Source organism: Ammospiza caudacuta, chromosome 3 (assembly GCF_027887145.1).
Source record: "Ammospiza caudacuta isolate bAmmCau1 chromosome 3, bAmmCau1.pri, whole genome shotgun sequence".
NCBI classification, from domain to species: Eukaryota; Metazoa; Chordata; class Aves; order Passeriformes; family Passerellidae; genus Ammospiza; species Ammospiza caudacuta.
The window spans coordinates 30,372,641-30,386,066 of NC_080595.1; the positions used below are offsets into that span (position 1 = coordinate 30,372,641).

General features: G+C 36.6%; 1 protein-coding gene across 2 annotated transcripts in view; it reads right to left on the bottom strand.

Annotated features, from left to right (window-relative positions):
- SRBD1 (S1 RNA binding domain 1) overlaps positions 1 to 13,426 on the bottom strand; it is a 124,282-nt gene that overhangs the window by 78,097 nt on the left and 32,759 nt on the right. For both annotated transcript variants that reach the window (XM_058802059.1, XM_058802060.1), the window contains exons 15-16: positions 12,705 to 12,795; positions 11,570 to 11,677 (exon numbers count right to left, since the gene is read on the bottom strand). In XM_058802059.1, coding sequence (XP_058658042.1) covers positions 11,570 to 11,677; positions 12,705 to 12,795 — 199 coding nt within the window. The remainder of the gene's footprint in view (positions 1 to 11,569; positions 11,678 to 12,704; positions 12,796 to 13,426) is intronic.

Consider the following 13,426-nt stretch of genomic DNA (forward strand, 5'->3'; position numbering starts at 1 on the left):
ACATCATCACTCCCACCTCCAGGTTTTTGATTTAGAAACATCCACAGACAGCTGAGCTGTTTGAATAATATTTGCTGCTACATAAAAAAATCTGATTTAATTAGAAACTGATATTAATTGCAATTGCAAATATGATTAAAGCAAAAATGTTATTTCTATGTGAGCAACAAATTCACTTTCAGGAGCATTAGGTATTATAAGGAAAGGAAAATATCTAAACATGCAGTACTGCTAAATGGATGTGATTACATTTACAGCTGTGCATGGAGTCACCCAAGCAACACCAATCTGCCCCCAAAACTGAAAAGGAAGAAGAAAGCCAGCATCACTCTCTCCTCTCTGCCCTCTCCCCTGCACTGGCTCATTGTTGCTGCAGGAGGGGTGGGTACTGCAGAAGATGCTTCATGCACCTTGTGCATTTTGATGTCTCCGTTCAGGAGCAGTTTCTCACCTCTGTATCTCTCACCATGACAAACAGATCATTTGTCCCTCCCTCCACTTACTCATCATTGACAAAACTGCTGGGACTCAGTTATAGAAAGGAATTATCCTCAATAGGCACCTTCAGTTACAACCACATGACACTGCAGTCATCAAGTCTAATCCCTTTTCAAGCTGAAATAACCTACTCAAAGTCCCTTTGAGACACACAGCATGTCTATATTCTCTGCCTCTCATGCCCTGAAAAAAGCAGAAGTGTGCTGAGTATCTCCTGTTGCTGTGGCTTCTTTCAATGTCATTCACGGAGCTCTTAAGACTGCCATGCACCTTGTAGATAAGAAAAGTTAAATGAGTCCAGGCAAGCATAACTACCAGTTTCAGCATCACACAAAATTACTCCGAGGCAAAGTGCAACATGGACAGCACTCATTCCTGCACTGCCAACAGCCTCTAAGAGCCAATAGCCTGAAATCAGGATGAGAAATTGCAATTTCAGGTAAATGCAGAGGGAAAGAGCTCTTGCTTGACTGACAGACAGGTTGCATTTGCTTCTCAGCCCTGGAAGATTCTGGGCTATCAGACACTTAGAGGTCATAAATGTTCAATATTCAAATCTTCCTAAAATCCAATGCATTTTGTCTTTTTTTGGGTTTACAGCAAAGGTTGCACCAGTTGCTCTCCTAGTACTGGGGGAACTTGTTAGCAGTAGTACAGGAGGCAGTTTCCTGAGGTTTACTACTAAAAAAACCCTGAAAATATTTTGGGGGAGATTTTTACCTAAAGTTAGGATCTGCCCACAAACTTTCATTTTTAGCAGAACTCAACAATATTGATACTTCAAACTATAAAGAAACTTCCCCACTAATAAGAGCATTTATGCCTTAGGATGAAAAATTTAATCTGTCTGACAGCTAGAAGACACTGAAATGAAGATATCTAATGTTTGGCAGCTGAATGTAATCTAAGTGCATATTCTAAGCTTCTGCTATCAGCATCAAAGCTAATAGCAGACTAAGTTTAAATAAATAAGTAAATCCATATATCACATCTCACAACAATAAAGGATGCCCAGTAAGAGCTAAAATGCAGAACAGCAAATGTGGTTTTTACAAATGAATAGGTATGAAGTTTGGCAGAATCTCAGCTTAAGTAAAAACGTATTACTGGCAAGCTCACACAAATGGAAAAATGCTTACTTCTCCATTATGTTCTTACAGAATGTCTACTTGAAGACAAAACACTACCCAAATATACAACCAGCTCTGACTGTGCAATAATACTCAGTCTTAGTACATTACAAATCATCTTGTATTTATATAATTTTCATCTGGATGCTCTCACTATTAATCACACTATATTTGCATGCTTCCATTTAAATTAACTCCTGACAGGATTTCACAAATAACTCCTGTTGGAGTTTCTCTACATAGTAAGGAGCCTAAATGAAGTTTCTCAGTCTTTACTGGTGAGAATTTACCAACTGCCAATTACCAATAGCTATTTCACGACACAGTCACTTAAAACACACATTTGCGTTTCTGATGTCTCTTATGTATAAGAAGGACAATAGAGAACTATCCCAAATGCCACAAGCATCATTTATTTTAGAAAGGCCATATTGACACAAAGCAAAAATTAACATTTTAATGATTTTTGATACTGGAAGTGAATGTAAATTAAGATTTTGTTGTTAGCACAACAACTCCATGCTAGTGTGGAGCAATTCTGTTTCATCTAGGCAATGGGTGAAGACCAGCAGCTTAAAATGCACACATGGATAACAAGAACCACACTCCAATTTCCCGTAATTAAATTCCGATAATTATAAGTTCTGCAAATACAAATGAGAAGGAGGACTTCATCTATTTAAAACAGTTTGTACTTTTTGTTCTTTTCAGGTGCAAACCCAATAGTTTTCAACCTGTGGTTCACAGGCTACTTCCAAGATGTTTAAAATAGGACAGGAAAGAGCACAGCCCACTGCAAGTAGGCTTACAGTCTCTGGAGTGATTGTTTTTACACTGCCATCAGTAAATTTTAATGATCTGCAAATCAAAAATACATCAAAGAATGATCATTATTCAACTCAGTCACTTCCTATCAATGCGTTCTATCAGGTAACATCCAAATTTGACTACATTCCATTTCCACGACGACAAACTATGGTTGACCTCACATGTTACTTCAAAGAAAAAAAAGCCACCTGAAACTACAGAACTATGCATGCTCATTTTAGAAGCTCTTCAAAAGCGGCAGCAGCAGCAGCTTACCTGAAAGCCTAAGCTTTTCTGTATGTTTGGTACCAGTATCAATACCAAGTTTGGAACAACTAAGTCTTGGATTATTAACACTTCACTAATTTTCTTCACGTGGGACCTCACACTTACGGATCAAATTCTAACCTTCCATGCCTTCTGATTAATAGACAGCATTTTCAAACAAGGGTATTTAGCTTACTCCAGCTTAAAAAGGAATTAATAAACAAAGAATTGGGAAAAAACTCCCATGTGCAGCTGTTAGAGGAGTCTTCTCCAATGCTCAGTCTGAGAAGCAGTGTTAGGTCACATTTTTCAGCTCAAGTCCAAACCTCAATTTTAAGCTTGGATTGAACACCACCCATCCATGCTCACAAATGATCAGGGAACAGGAGTGGGAAATTTCTCTTGACATAACCTGCTGCACTGAACAGGCAAGGAACACACAGCTCAAATGAGGACACAGCTGCACAAAGTTCCCACAGGATGTACTTCAGCATGTCTGTCTAGAGGAAGCACCTTCAAGGTGCCATGCCCCTTATTCCCTGACTGCAGTCATTCTTTCTGCACTTTCAAGCTTCCTGCATTCCTTGAGCCATCCCTTGACCTTGGCAACCACTCAGATACCTCTTAAGAAAAGGCTCCTTGGCTTCTCCTGCCAAGAAATACAAGATGGCACACAGTGCTGAGACCTGCACACGGCCTTTCACGTTGATCTTAAAGTTCCACCCTTTGGTATCTCTACTGATACTGCAGACATGGTAGGAGCATGTCAACAGCAATGAAGTAAGGTTTGGTAACTCTTGAGAGAAAAAAGAATGCTGAACCAAATAAATACAGCAATTATGGTAGAAGTGGGCATTTCATATTATAATCTCATGTTATGTTTGTTCTGCTAAATAAGAGCTTTCTGTCTATGATATTAAATTGGTGACATCCTTGCAGTGTTGACCAAAGAGCACAGAAAAAATTCAAAAGTTCAAGTACATTAAATATTAATGTAAATCACTTTGGTCTGAAGTAAAAAGCTTAATTTTGTCCTATTATGTAACTTGCCTCCTCAGAAATACCAAACACAGAAATTAACTTTTTCTTTCACAGAATAAGCTGAGTTGATAGGAACCTGAAAGGATCATCAAGTCCTACTCCCAGCTCTGCACCGCACCATCCCCAAGAGTCACACCATGTATTTGAGTGTATTTTCCAAAGGCATCTCAAACTCTTGTCAGGCTTGGTGCTGTGAGCACTTCTCTGGGGAGCTGTTCCAGTGCCCAAACACCCTCTGGGAGAAGAACCATTTCCTAATATCCAACCCAAACCTCCCAAACGAGCTTTGGGCCATTTCTTAAAGTCCTGTCACTGGTCATGAAGACATCAGTGCCTGTCCCTCGTCTTCCCCTCATGAGGAAGCTGTAACTGCAATGAGGTCTCCCCTCAGTCTCTCCAGGCTGAACAGACCAAGTGATCTCAGGTGTTCTCCTATGGTTTCCCCTCAATGCCCTTCACCTTGTTGCTTTCCTTTGTTTGACTGGAGCAAGCCAGGAAACCTCAGATGTAGTTCTTGTCCTTAAGTTCATTAAAATCTTTTTTTATTTCTGGGCTCTGGAAATAGCCTTGAACAGAAGAATTTAAGCCAGAGGAATTTGTTAACACAGAAAGCCTTTAAGATGGAAGGCCCTTAAAAGGAGATGGCATTGCAAACACTGACCACCACAAAACATGAAGTGATAATAGTTTTAAATACTTCTACTAACTAATGAAGTCAAACACACCCAAAAGAAAATCCCCTACTAGCTTTACTAGTCTTGTCCTGTACATTTAAATTAAGACTAAATCTGATCTTGTCTTAACTGAGTTTTAGGAAAACTCCTAGTTCTGCTCTACAAACATACATCATGTAATACACACACGCCAAAACTGCCCCCAGGGACCTGATGGGCACACTCCATACAGAAATGGTAGCTCTTGCTCATTGCACCTTCTTTTTCTGATGTTTCTTAATAACCTTTTACCTTTCCAACAACTTCTTGTTTTGTGTTTGCAAATATTTTTGGAGGTTTTTCGCTTTTCATCTAATTTCTGTTGTACTGCAATACCAGATGAAGTCAAGCTGATTATCTTAAAAAAAAAGTTGTTTCATTAATCTGAAAATAACAAAGATCTATAAGAAAACAGCCTGTGTTCAAATTACTGCTCAGTAGGGCATGTAAAAATTGAAAACAGAGAATTCATTTTGAAATCCTAAGTATAAATGGCTTCTCTGTGAGAGAACAAAGGAGGGAAAGAATTTATCATGTTCACTTTCTCCCTGTAATTGTCTGATTTGCAAAAGTATATTTGAGATCAGTACATTTCTAACTGAAGAGACCGCATTACTGCCCTTAGTCATGTTGTCACACATTTAATGGCTTTTCATCCTAAAATCTTCCCTTTCTTCTATCTATTTAGTACCACTTAAAGACTTGAAGAGATCTACATATTGAGAATGCATAACTTTTATAAAACTCTTAGAAAGAAAACACAGAAGGGAAGTTGCACAAAACTTTCCTCTCTCCCCGCAGACTGTTTTACCACAGATTCCCTTGGATGCAAGTCAAACGACATGTCCCAGTGCTCTGGAAAAATGGACTTTTTCCTTAAGATTTAGATCTCTTTCACTAGTAAGATTTGCTTCCTGACCCCCTGCTTTCACATTGCTGAAATCTAGACACCATCTGTAACTTACTCTTTTTCTGAACTTAAAGGAATTAAGAATTTCTTTAACTACATTGAAATACTTCCAATTAGTCCTTTTCTCATCCTGAAAACTATGAATTATTTCTCTGAATTATCAGAGACAGCTCCACTTAAATTATTAAGTCTATCATTTATACAGTTTGCTTCATAAAGTTTTAAATTCATGGCATGCAAGCCAGAAGTTATTACCATCTCCTGTTTCACCTTCCCCACCACAACTTCACTGCTTATCCACTTCCTTCTCTCCCCTAAAAAAAACACAGCTAGAGATGGTACAGGTGGCTATAGTCAGGGCAGAGGTGAATCCTTGCTTCAAAGGCAAAGATCACCTCTGAATTTCCCATTTTGAATATAGTATGGGTCCAGCTCAACATAGATAGCAGTTTATGGATACACAAGGAACAAGCACTGGATCCTATTTTAAATGCAGTCACTCATTCCAGTCCATTTTGTACTGAACAATATATAAATTATTACCCAAGTTATGAACAACCAAGAGTAGGAGAAGGAAGTCATCTCTATGCATAGTGAGGTTCCAACTTACAGGACTGTCTCCTCTAAACATAAGTACATGCAAAATGATTGTTCAGTTGAAGTATGAATGATCATACTTGGTAAATAATCACAACAGAACATAACTTGTAAGTAAGGGAGGAAGGACAGCTTGGCTAGAAATCACTACATAATTTAGAATGTTTTCATTGACTATGTCTTCTTCACACACATTTTAAACCTCTTTGTTCCTCAAAGTAGTTCTTCACTGTTTAGGACTTCTCATGAGTCCACTAGAGCTTGAAAGAGACGAAAGCAGAACAAAGGTTCTTCAGTGCACATTTCAGATGTGCGCATTGTTTCCGCTGAATATGTATTCCTCTAGCCAAAACCTTCCAAACTACTTTCCACCTTCTCGATCAGACAACTAATGACCTAAGGTGTGTAGGTGTGTGTACATAAATGTGTCATTAAGAGAGTTATATAGCTTAACAGACAAAAATAACAGCTTGAAGGAAACACAATCAAAAAGAAATAGGAATAAAGTTTCCCATATCCCTACCCCCTTCATACTCTCAACAGACTTGAAACAACTGCATTAATGCAGCAAGCAATAGCTTGTAAAAGGATGCAAACCAGCTGAAACATTTGACAGACAGTGTTAAATACCAGAGGATTCATATCAACCACTTTATTTGAAAAAGTGCTTTGAAGTTGGCTATCTTTCATGTACCTCTTTCATGGCACATTAATAAGGAAAACTGAGATGGGGTAAATTAAGTCCCAAGGTCATATCTAGAGTTACAGCGCTGTGGGTACCTGATGAAATACGGATTAATGCTGCATGAGCACTGAATAAATAAAACCACTTCTGTTAACCACTCAAACAAGTTTTACAAGTAGTTCTGAACTTTATTCGGCAACTAGACTTCAGACATCTTAATCCCCCCACACTGCTTTGAAACCTAATTATCATAATGTGAACCCGAATGTTAGGTCCCTTTCAAACTGCGAGTGCTATGAAGCAGAAAAGTAATGGGAATTAAGCTAGTGTAACATTAGAAATGTAGAGGCATGGAACTTGAAAGTGGCATTTGTTAAAGCTGAGAGAGCATAATGTAGATATTCAACAACATAAAACACACATTTAAATTGAAAAGGATATTTAAAGCATGTGCAGACACCTATAAAATACAAGCGGACCTAAAATCCTGTAGAACAAACATTTCTAAATCAATTTCTTGCCACCAAGGTCCAACTTCAAAAGATATTACAGTCCTATTCTACCTTAGCAGAACATTTCTAAGTATTCTAAAGCAGATAATTTAAACATTAAAGAAAACCAATGAGAACTTTACAAGACATTACAGACTTTCCCCTATTCGTCACAGTACAGAAGTGTTTGAACTTAAACAGCAGTAAATTATTAATTACATTGCTTATAAAGTCTTGAGGGTAAGAAAAGATTTTGCTGTAAGTGGCAGAAAAGGATTTTGCATCAAGTTTAAAACCAAGCAGACAGAAATTAAATACCCACCCATTTAAACTGCAACAAAAAATACACTGGCCTGGCTGCACTCTATGCTGCATGTTGAAAACAATTAACAATTCCTGACACTTATCAAACTTCCTTTTAAATACAAACTGAAATACTTTACTCTGAGTGTGCTTTAGTGAAGCAAGCACATAAGAGTCAGATCAGTAAGAATGCTTGTATTGTGACAACAAAACCATTGAGGCTGAAAGAGAAATTGTGATTTGATTTTGCCAAATACAAAGATGGAGCTGTTGGTTTTGTCCTGCTTTAGCATAGTTCACCTGTCACTCAGATAGCTTTTATTTCCAAGATGCCTCAAACTGACAGCAATCAAAGAAAACCAGATTCCTGAAATATTTTTTCAAGATTTTCATTTAATCCAAAAAGGCCAATGAAATCCTGAAAGTTCATCATCTGCCATGTTAATGCTGAACACAATGTTGTTTCATTTACATTTCTGGTCCTGTTAAAACAAATACACTTGTCTAAACTAGAACATCTGTTTTGGTTATAATACAATGTATCTTTGGCAAGAATTCACAATAGAGCTAACATAAATAATCAAAAATATTTATTGAACCTTGTAACAAAAACTGATTTGTAACAAAAAACCCAAAGACTAGATATGATTGTCCCTGGCTCTAGTCCAATCCTAATCTAAGTCAATAAACACAGCTCTAAAAGGGAAACTACATTAAAAAAAAAAGGAAAAGAAAGTCCTGTAGTTATTTAGGTTGGATGTAACTATCTTAAAGCATGTTAGTTACAAAAATAGTGAAAAATATTTGCTTTAAATCAAAAACTGTCAAACTGCGTCCAGACAGGTTTTAAAGCCACATGAAAAATCATGCCATATGCCTCATTTCCTACTACTGTCTTCACTGATTCATCTTCTCTTTGGGAAACTTCAGTAAAACCCTATGCAGTTTACATTTGCCATTGCTAAGTATTTTTTATTTTAATCACTTGCTTTTAATATATTATATTTAGCCTTCATTATTTGTGCATGCACCAACTGCACACACCTTTCTGAAATTATACCTTCTATTCTTGTCTCACTTCCCTGGAAATGCATGATTCCAAGCTCTATATGATGAATTGGACAGAAAAGTATGAAGAGATTTTATTTTTTTTATAATAATTCCTGATCCTATTCTTCACTCCTAGTATTTCCTGAGGAAGTTGAAGTCTGTAGTACCTCCCCATCATTCACCTTTCTGAACAACAGCTATGGTGAGTGTCCAACCTCATGTGCCAAGCCCCTTTACATTTGGACTCCTTTAAGGACAAAAAGTTTCAAAAGAACATACAATTTGTAATTCTCTAAAACTTGCATACAGCAATGAGCTGAGCTCTGTTTTACTGGGCAAGGATTTCCACCTTGATGCAGCTCAGTGCATTCCTGTGAGAAGCTGAAAGCTTGGGAAATGGTATCATGTTAGGTGCAACTGACTCATTCTGTTACAGTTCAAGTACTGGATGGGCTTTTTTGTTCTAGGGGGTTTAGGTCATTTTGTTTTGTTTGGGGTTCTTTGTTGCTTTGTTTTCCCCACAGTTGAAGAACTATATTGATTAGCAAATCCATTCTTTATTTGCAACTGCAACCTGCTGAAGCAGGCCTTAAGAACTAACTGTTCCAACAATGGCTGAAATTATTTCTTAGAGATTTTAAGTGAAAAACAATGAATAATCATCACTTCATCCAAAAGCATACACATATTTCCACAGAACTGATGAGAGATATGTATTCAGCCTATATATAAACAAAGTCCTCATACTTTTAAAAAAGCCTATCACGAGAAAACAACCTAATCTAGGGAAGATTTTGAACATGGAAGCAGAAAAGTTGTTTGTGATCTGAAAGCACATATTCTAGAGGACTTTACTATTTAAAAAGAAGAGAATCAGCAGAGCATATTCTTCCAAGTCACCTTCCACAACTCCCCTCAAAAGGTATAGCAGTTATCCCAATGTACACCTACTGTCACCTATTGCTCAAACACTAACACTGTATAAAACTGCCCCTCACTTAGGAAATATCACATTTTTAACTCAGACTGACAAATTCCAGGCATTTCACTGGATTATCACAAGTGGAGGTTGGATGGCTGGACTCATCATTCCTTTTTGCTACTAAGAAATACCAAGGAGATTAATGCTTTCTGGAGCTGGAAAGGAAAAAATAGCCTTGCAGGGCTCAGCAGCATGGCTTGGAAACCCCAACACTGGATAAAGTAATGAGATGTACATGAAACTAGTTCATCAGAAAGGGATATATGGAAATCCTAATCCTTATGAAAAAACTCAGTACAGACCGACAAAATGTGAAGAGACAAGAACTGCAAATGCAGCCTGTCTGTAAACTCACATACATAAATTCAGACACAGACAGCAGGATACAAAGTTCAAGAGTCCCAGATGACGTCTATAACATGAAATCAAAAAAAACCACTTTGCTTGAATGTGAAGCACCTCATGGCTCTGCACACAAATTCTGAAGTATGGACTAGCTCTGCCATATGAACCCAACACAAGTAAACCACTAACAACATAAATGTATAAATTAAAAAATATTTCTGATTATGATAATTTTCCGGATATTACACGTCAAGTTAAACAACTGTAGTTATAGATTTTTGCTACAAATAGTTTTAGAAAAAGTGAAAGGTTAAAAAATTATCAGTCACTACTAGAGAAAGCAACAAACTTGTTAACCTGACTTCTGCCACACAGTATTTATACTAAGTCCTATTACACAAGAGCTTTTATTGGTTCTAAGAACTTGGTAGATAAAGTACTACTTTGAAAATTTTGTCACCTTGAATTATAAACAGGGAGAAAATAATGAATCAGAAGAGGTAAACAGTGATAAAAACAACAATCACAGTACTATATAAACATTTTTTTCTGTGTAAAGTAGTATATGATCAATAAATAAACAAAACCATTATTTCAAAATATTATTATTGCTATAATAATGGATTTTTAAGCTATATGAAGTGAACAATAGTGAAATTATGCATTTGCCAAAACCCACACAGTTTGAAGTGTTTTGCACTCTCTACAGTCATAAAACATCCACTGTTTTTGCTCTGGACTCAGTAAATAGGATGCCTGATTTTTCAGAAGCTTGAATAACCTCCTCCCTTTGCAAACAATTACCATTAGAAAACCTTTACTACATCTCCTGGAATAAAAGAGTGATTTAAGAATGGAATCTTGCACAATTTTACTTGGGAATCATAGAAATGATGAACAAGTGCAACACACCATAAGACAATAGAAATAACATATTTGTTAAACATTTCTGTAAGACCACTTTCTAATTTATGAAAAAAGGCACTTTTAAATGTATAGAATAGTCTGAACAGCAAAAGGCCATAACCTTCTTTAAAAATATGGCAAACTTATTTCAGCATGCTAAGACAGTGAAAACTAAATACTGCTGTTAAATGCTGGCACAAAGGATAATGCAAGGTAAATCACAAAAAATGTTTTAGAAAAAAAAAAGGTGGGAATTAAAAAAAGAGAGGAGTACTACATGGTGGAAAAGAAGGTGGTATCATACATTTTCCATCCAAACAGAAGAATACTTTAGCTCAAATTCAACAAACTAATGGATAAAATCTGAAGTCTGAAAAGGATAAATATATTTACTACTCTCCACTTGGTATTAACACAGTATTTATTTCCAGATCATTTAATTCCCATAGGATTACCAAGCATTCCATAGTGCAGTCAGACACCAGAAGCTTTATCACGTGCAGTTAAACCTCACTCATCAAGAAATAAATACACAAAACCAAACGGGTCCTTAGCTGTTAGTGTTGCTATTCTCACATACTTTGTTACAATGATAATAGCAAGAGAGTGAACCTCAGGAAATAAAAATAAAATGCTTCAGTGAGTCTCTCTAACTGACTCAGGATAACTACTGTCATGCTTCAAAGAGCTACAGCTAGTTTTCTTTGGCTAGAACCTTGGGTCAAGCTTGACTCAAATACAGACAAGCCAGCAAAAAGAAATACTTCAAAAATTACATCTAAAATTACCTGTTAGGTTAAGATATGCAGAACAAATTAATAATATCCCAGTAAAGGGATCTTACCAGTAAACAACATCCAGCGGCGCAAAATATTTCTTCATAATTAAGTCAGCAAAGTAAGCTTCTGTTTCTCTGCAGGCTGTGCCATTGCCAATCACAACAGTGCTGCAGCTTTGTGTGGGTTAAAAAAACCAAACAATTACTCTCAAATATTCTTTTATACCTTTTCATACATAGTATTCAATCCTCCACTGTGATCAATAAATCTAATTTTAGATAATACAAGGCTCAGATGTAATGAAAAAACATTCCTAGAAGCATCATGTTGTGTTTAAGAGGTTTTCAATGTGACAGTCCATGAGATGAGTAAAAAATTTCATTTATTTGTAATTGGATTGTACAGTGGTAATATAAGCAGAAAATCTAAAAATTATACTTCATATTAATAAATTGAATGTTATTTATAGTCTTCAAACACTTTCACCTCATTTTTCCCTCATCTGGTATGAGTCATGAAAAAGAGCAGAAGCCAAAGCAATCAGCATCTTAATTCCTTAATGGGAATATCATAGTTTCCAACAGCTTACAAGGTCATTCCCTCTGACTGCCCACACCACAGCCAGCCACCAAATCACCTTGTTTAAAGCCAATCTAATGCTTATAGACAAACTGGACTGTATGCTCTGGTAATTCAGCAGCTGACTCAGTAGACCAGATGTCTGTCCACAGACATAGTTGGACACAAACTTTTAATCATGCTGTTCCTGTTCGTAATTCCATCTGGAGAGCTACCTTTGCAGGATTTCCTTTGCTTGACAAAACGCTACCAAAACCTAATGTGGCTTTTGGAACAGAGAAAGACTGATGAGTGATTTGGGGGTTGCAGGGGCTAGGAAGAGAAAGGCTAAAGTTATTTCTTAGCTGAATGCTAATTTCTATTCCCAAAAATAAATGAATTAACAGTTTTATGGGGAAACATTCATAGCACGCAGCCTTGATTTGATGTGCTTCTAACATATATGTACTGCAAAAGCACCAACACAAAAGAAAAAGCAAGCTCTGAACTAGACTAAAGAAAATAAACCTCTAGTTAAATCAGTAGAACTCTTATTGCAATTAAAATCAAGTATTTCTACAGTGAAGATTTTAATTTTGTTTGGTAAGAAAACAGCAACAAACAAAAGTTTCTTTAGCATACTTGTACTGTAGCAGAAGCCTCTTTATCTTCTCAGCTTCACGAAATCCTTGACCAGAATGCAAGTAAACTACATCAGTATGGAGTATCTGACCTAGAATGAAAGGCAAAGTCATTTGCTTAAATCCACAAAGGTCAAAAGGCCACATCAAAAGGCCTGCAGAACTACTGAACGAAATTTGATGGTTGACAAAGGAAGCTTCTTAATCAGCCATCTTTCTCTTTGATCTCTATATCCATTTAGAAGAAATGTATGGTTAGCATAAGACAAGAATGCTTTGGCAAAAGAACAACAAGTTAATACATTTTGTAGTTCCCTGCAGACATATTCACATATCAAGTAATGAACACCTAAAACTATCAGCAAATATAATGCATTATATCACAGAGAAAGAGAGCAATTTACTATAAAATATTTATTGTTCTAGTGTAGTACAACTTAGAGATCTAGTAAAGAGTGATGAAAATTCGAAAGTCTAAGGAACTTATGACTTGCAGTACATAAGTTCTAGAATTCCAACGCTAGCTCTTGTCATCATCCCACCTATCAAATTTGGAAAGAACTGCATTAACCACTACTGATAGCTAATGGTGCAATGAAAGCTCAATCATTTACTGCACCTTCATTGCCTTCTAAGGAACACACCTTTCTTTACCTTCTTCTGGGGTGGATATAGTCTCAAGCAAAAAGCAACAACAAAATATCAGGAAAACAAATAGTTTTT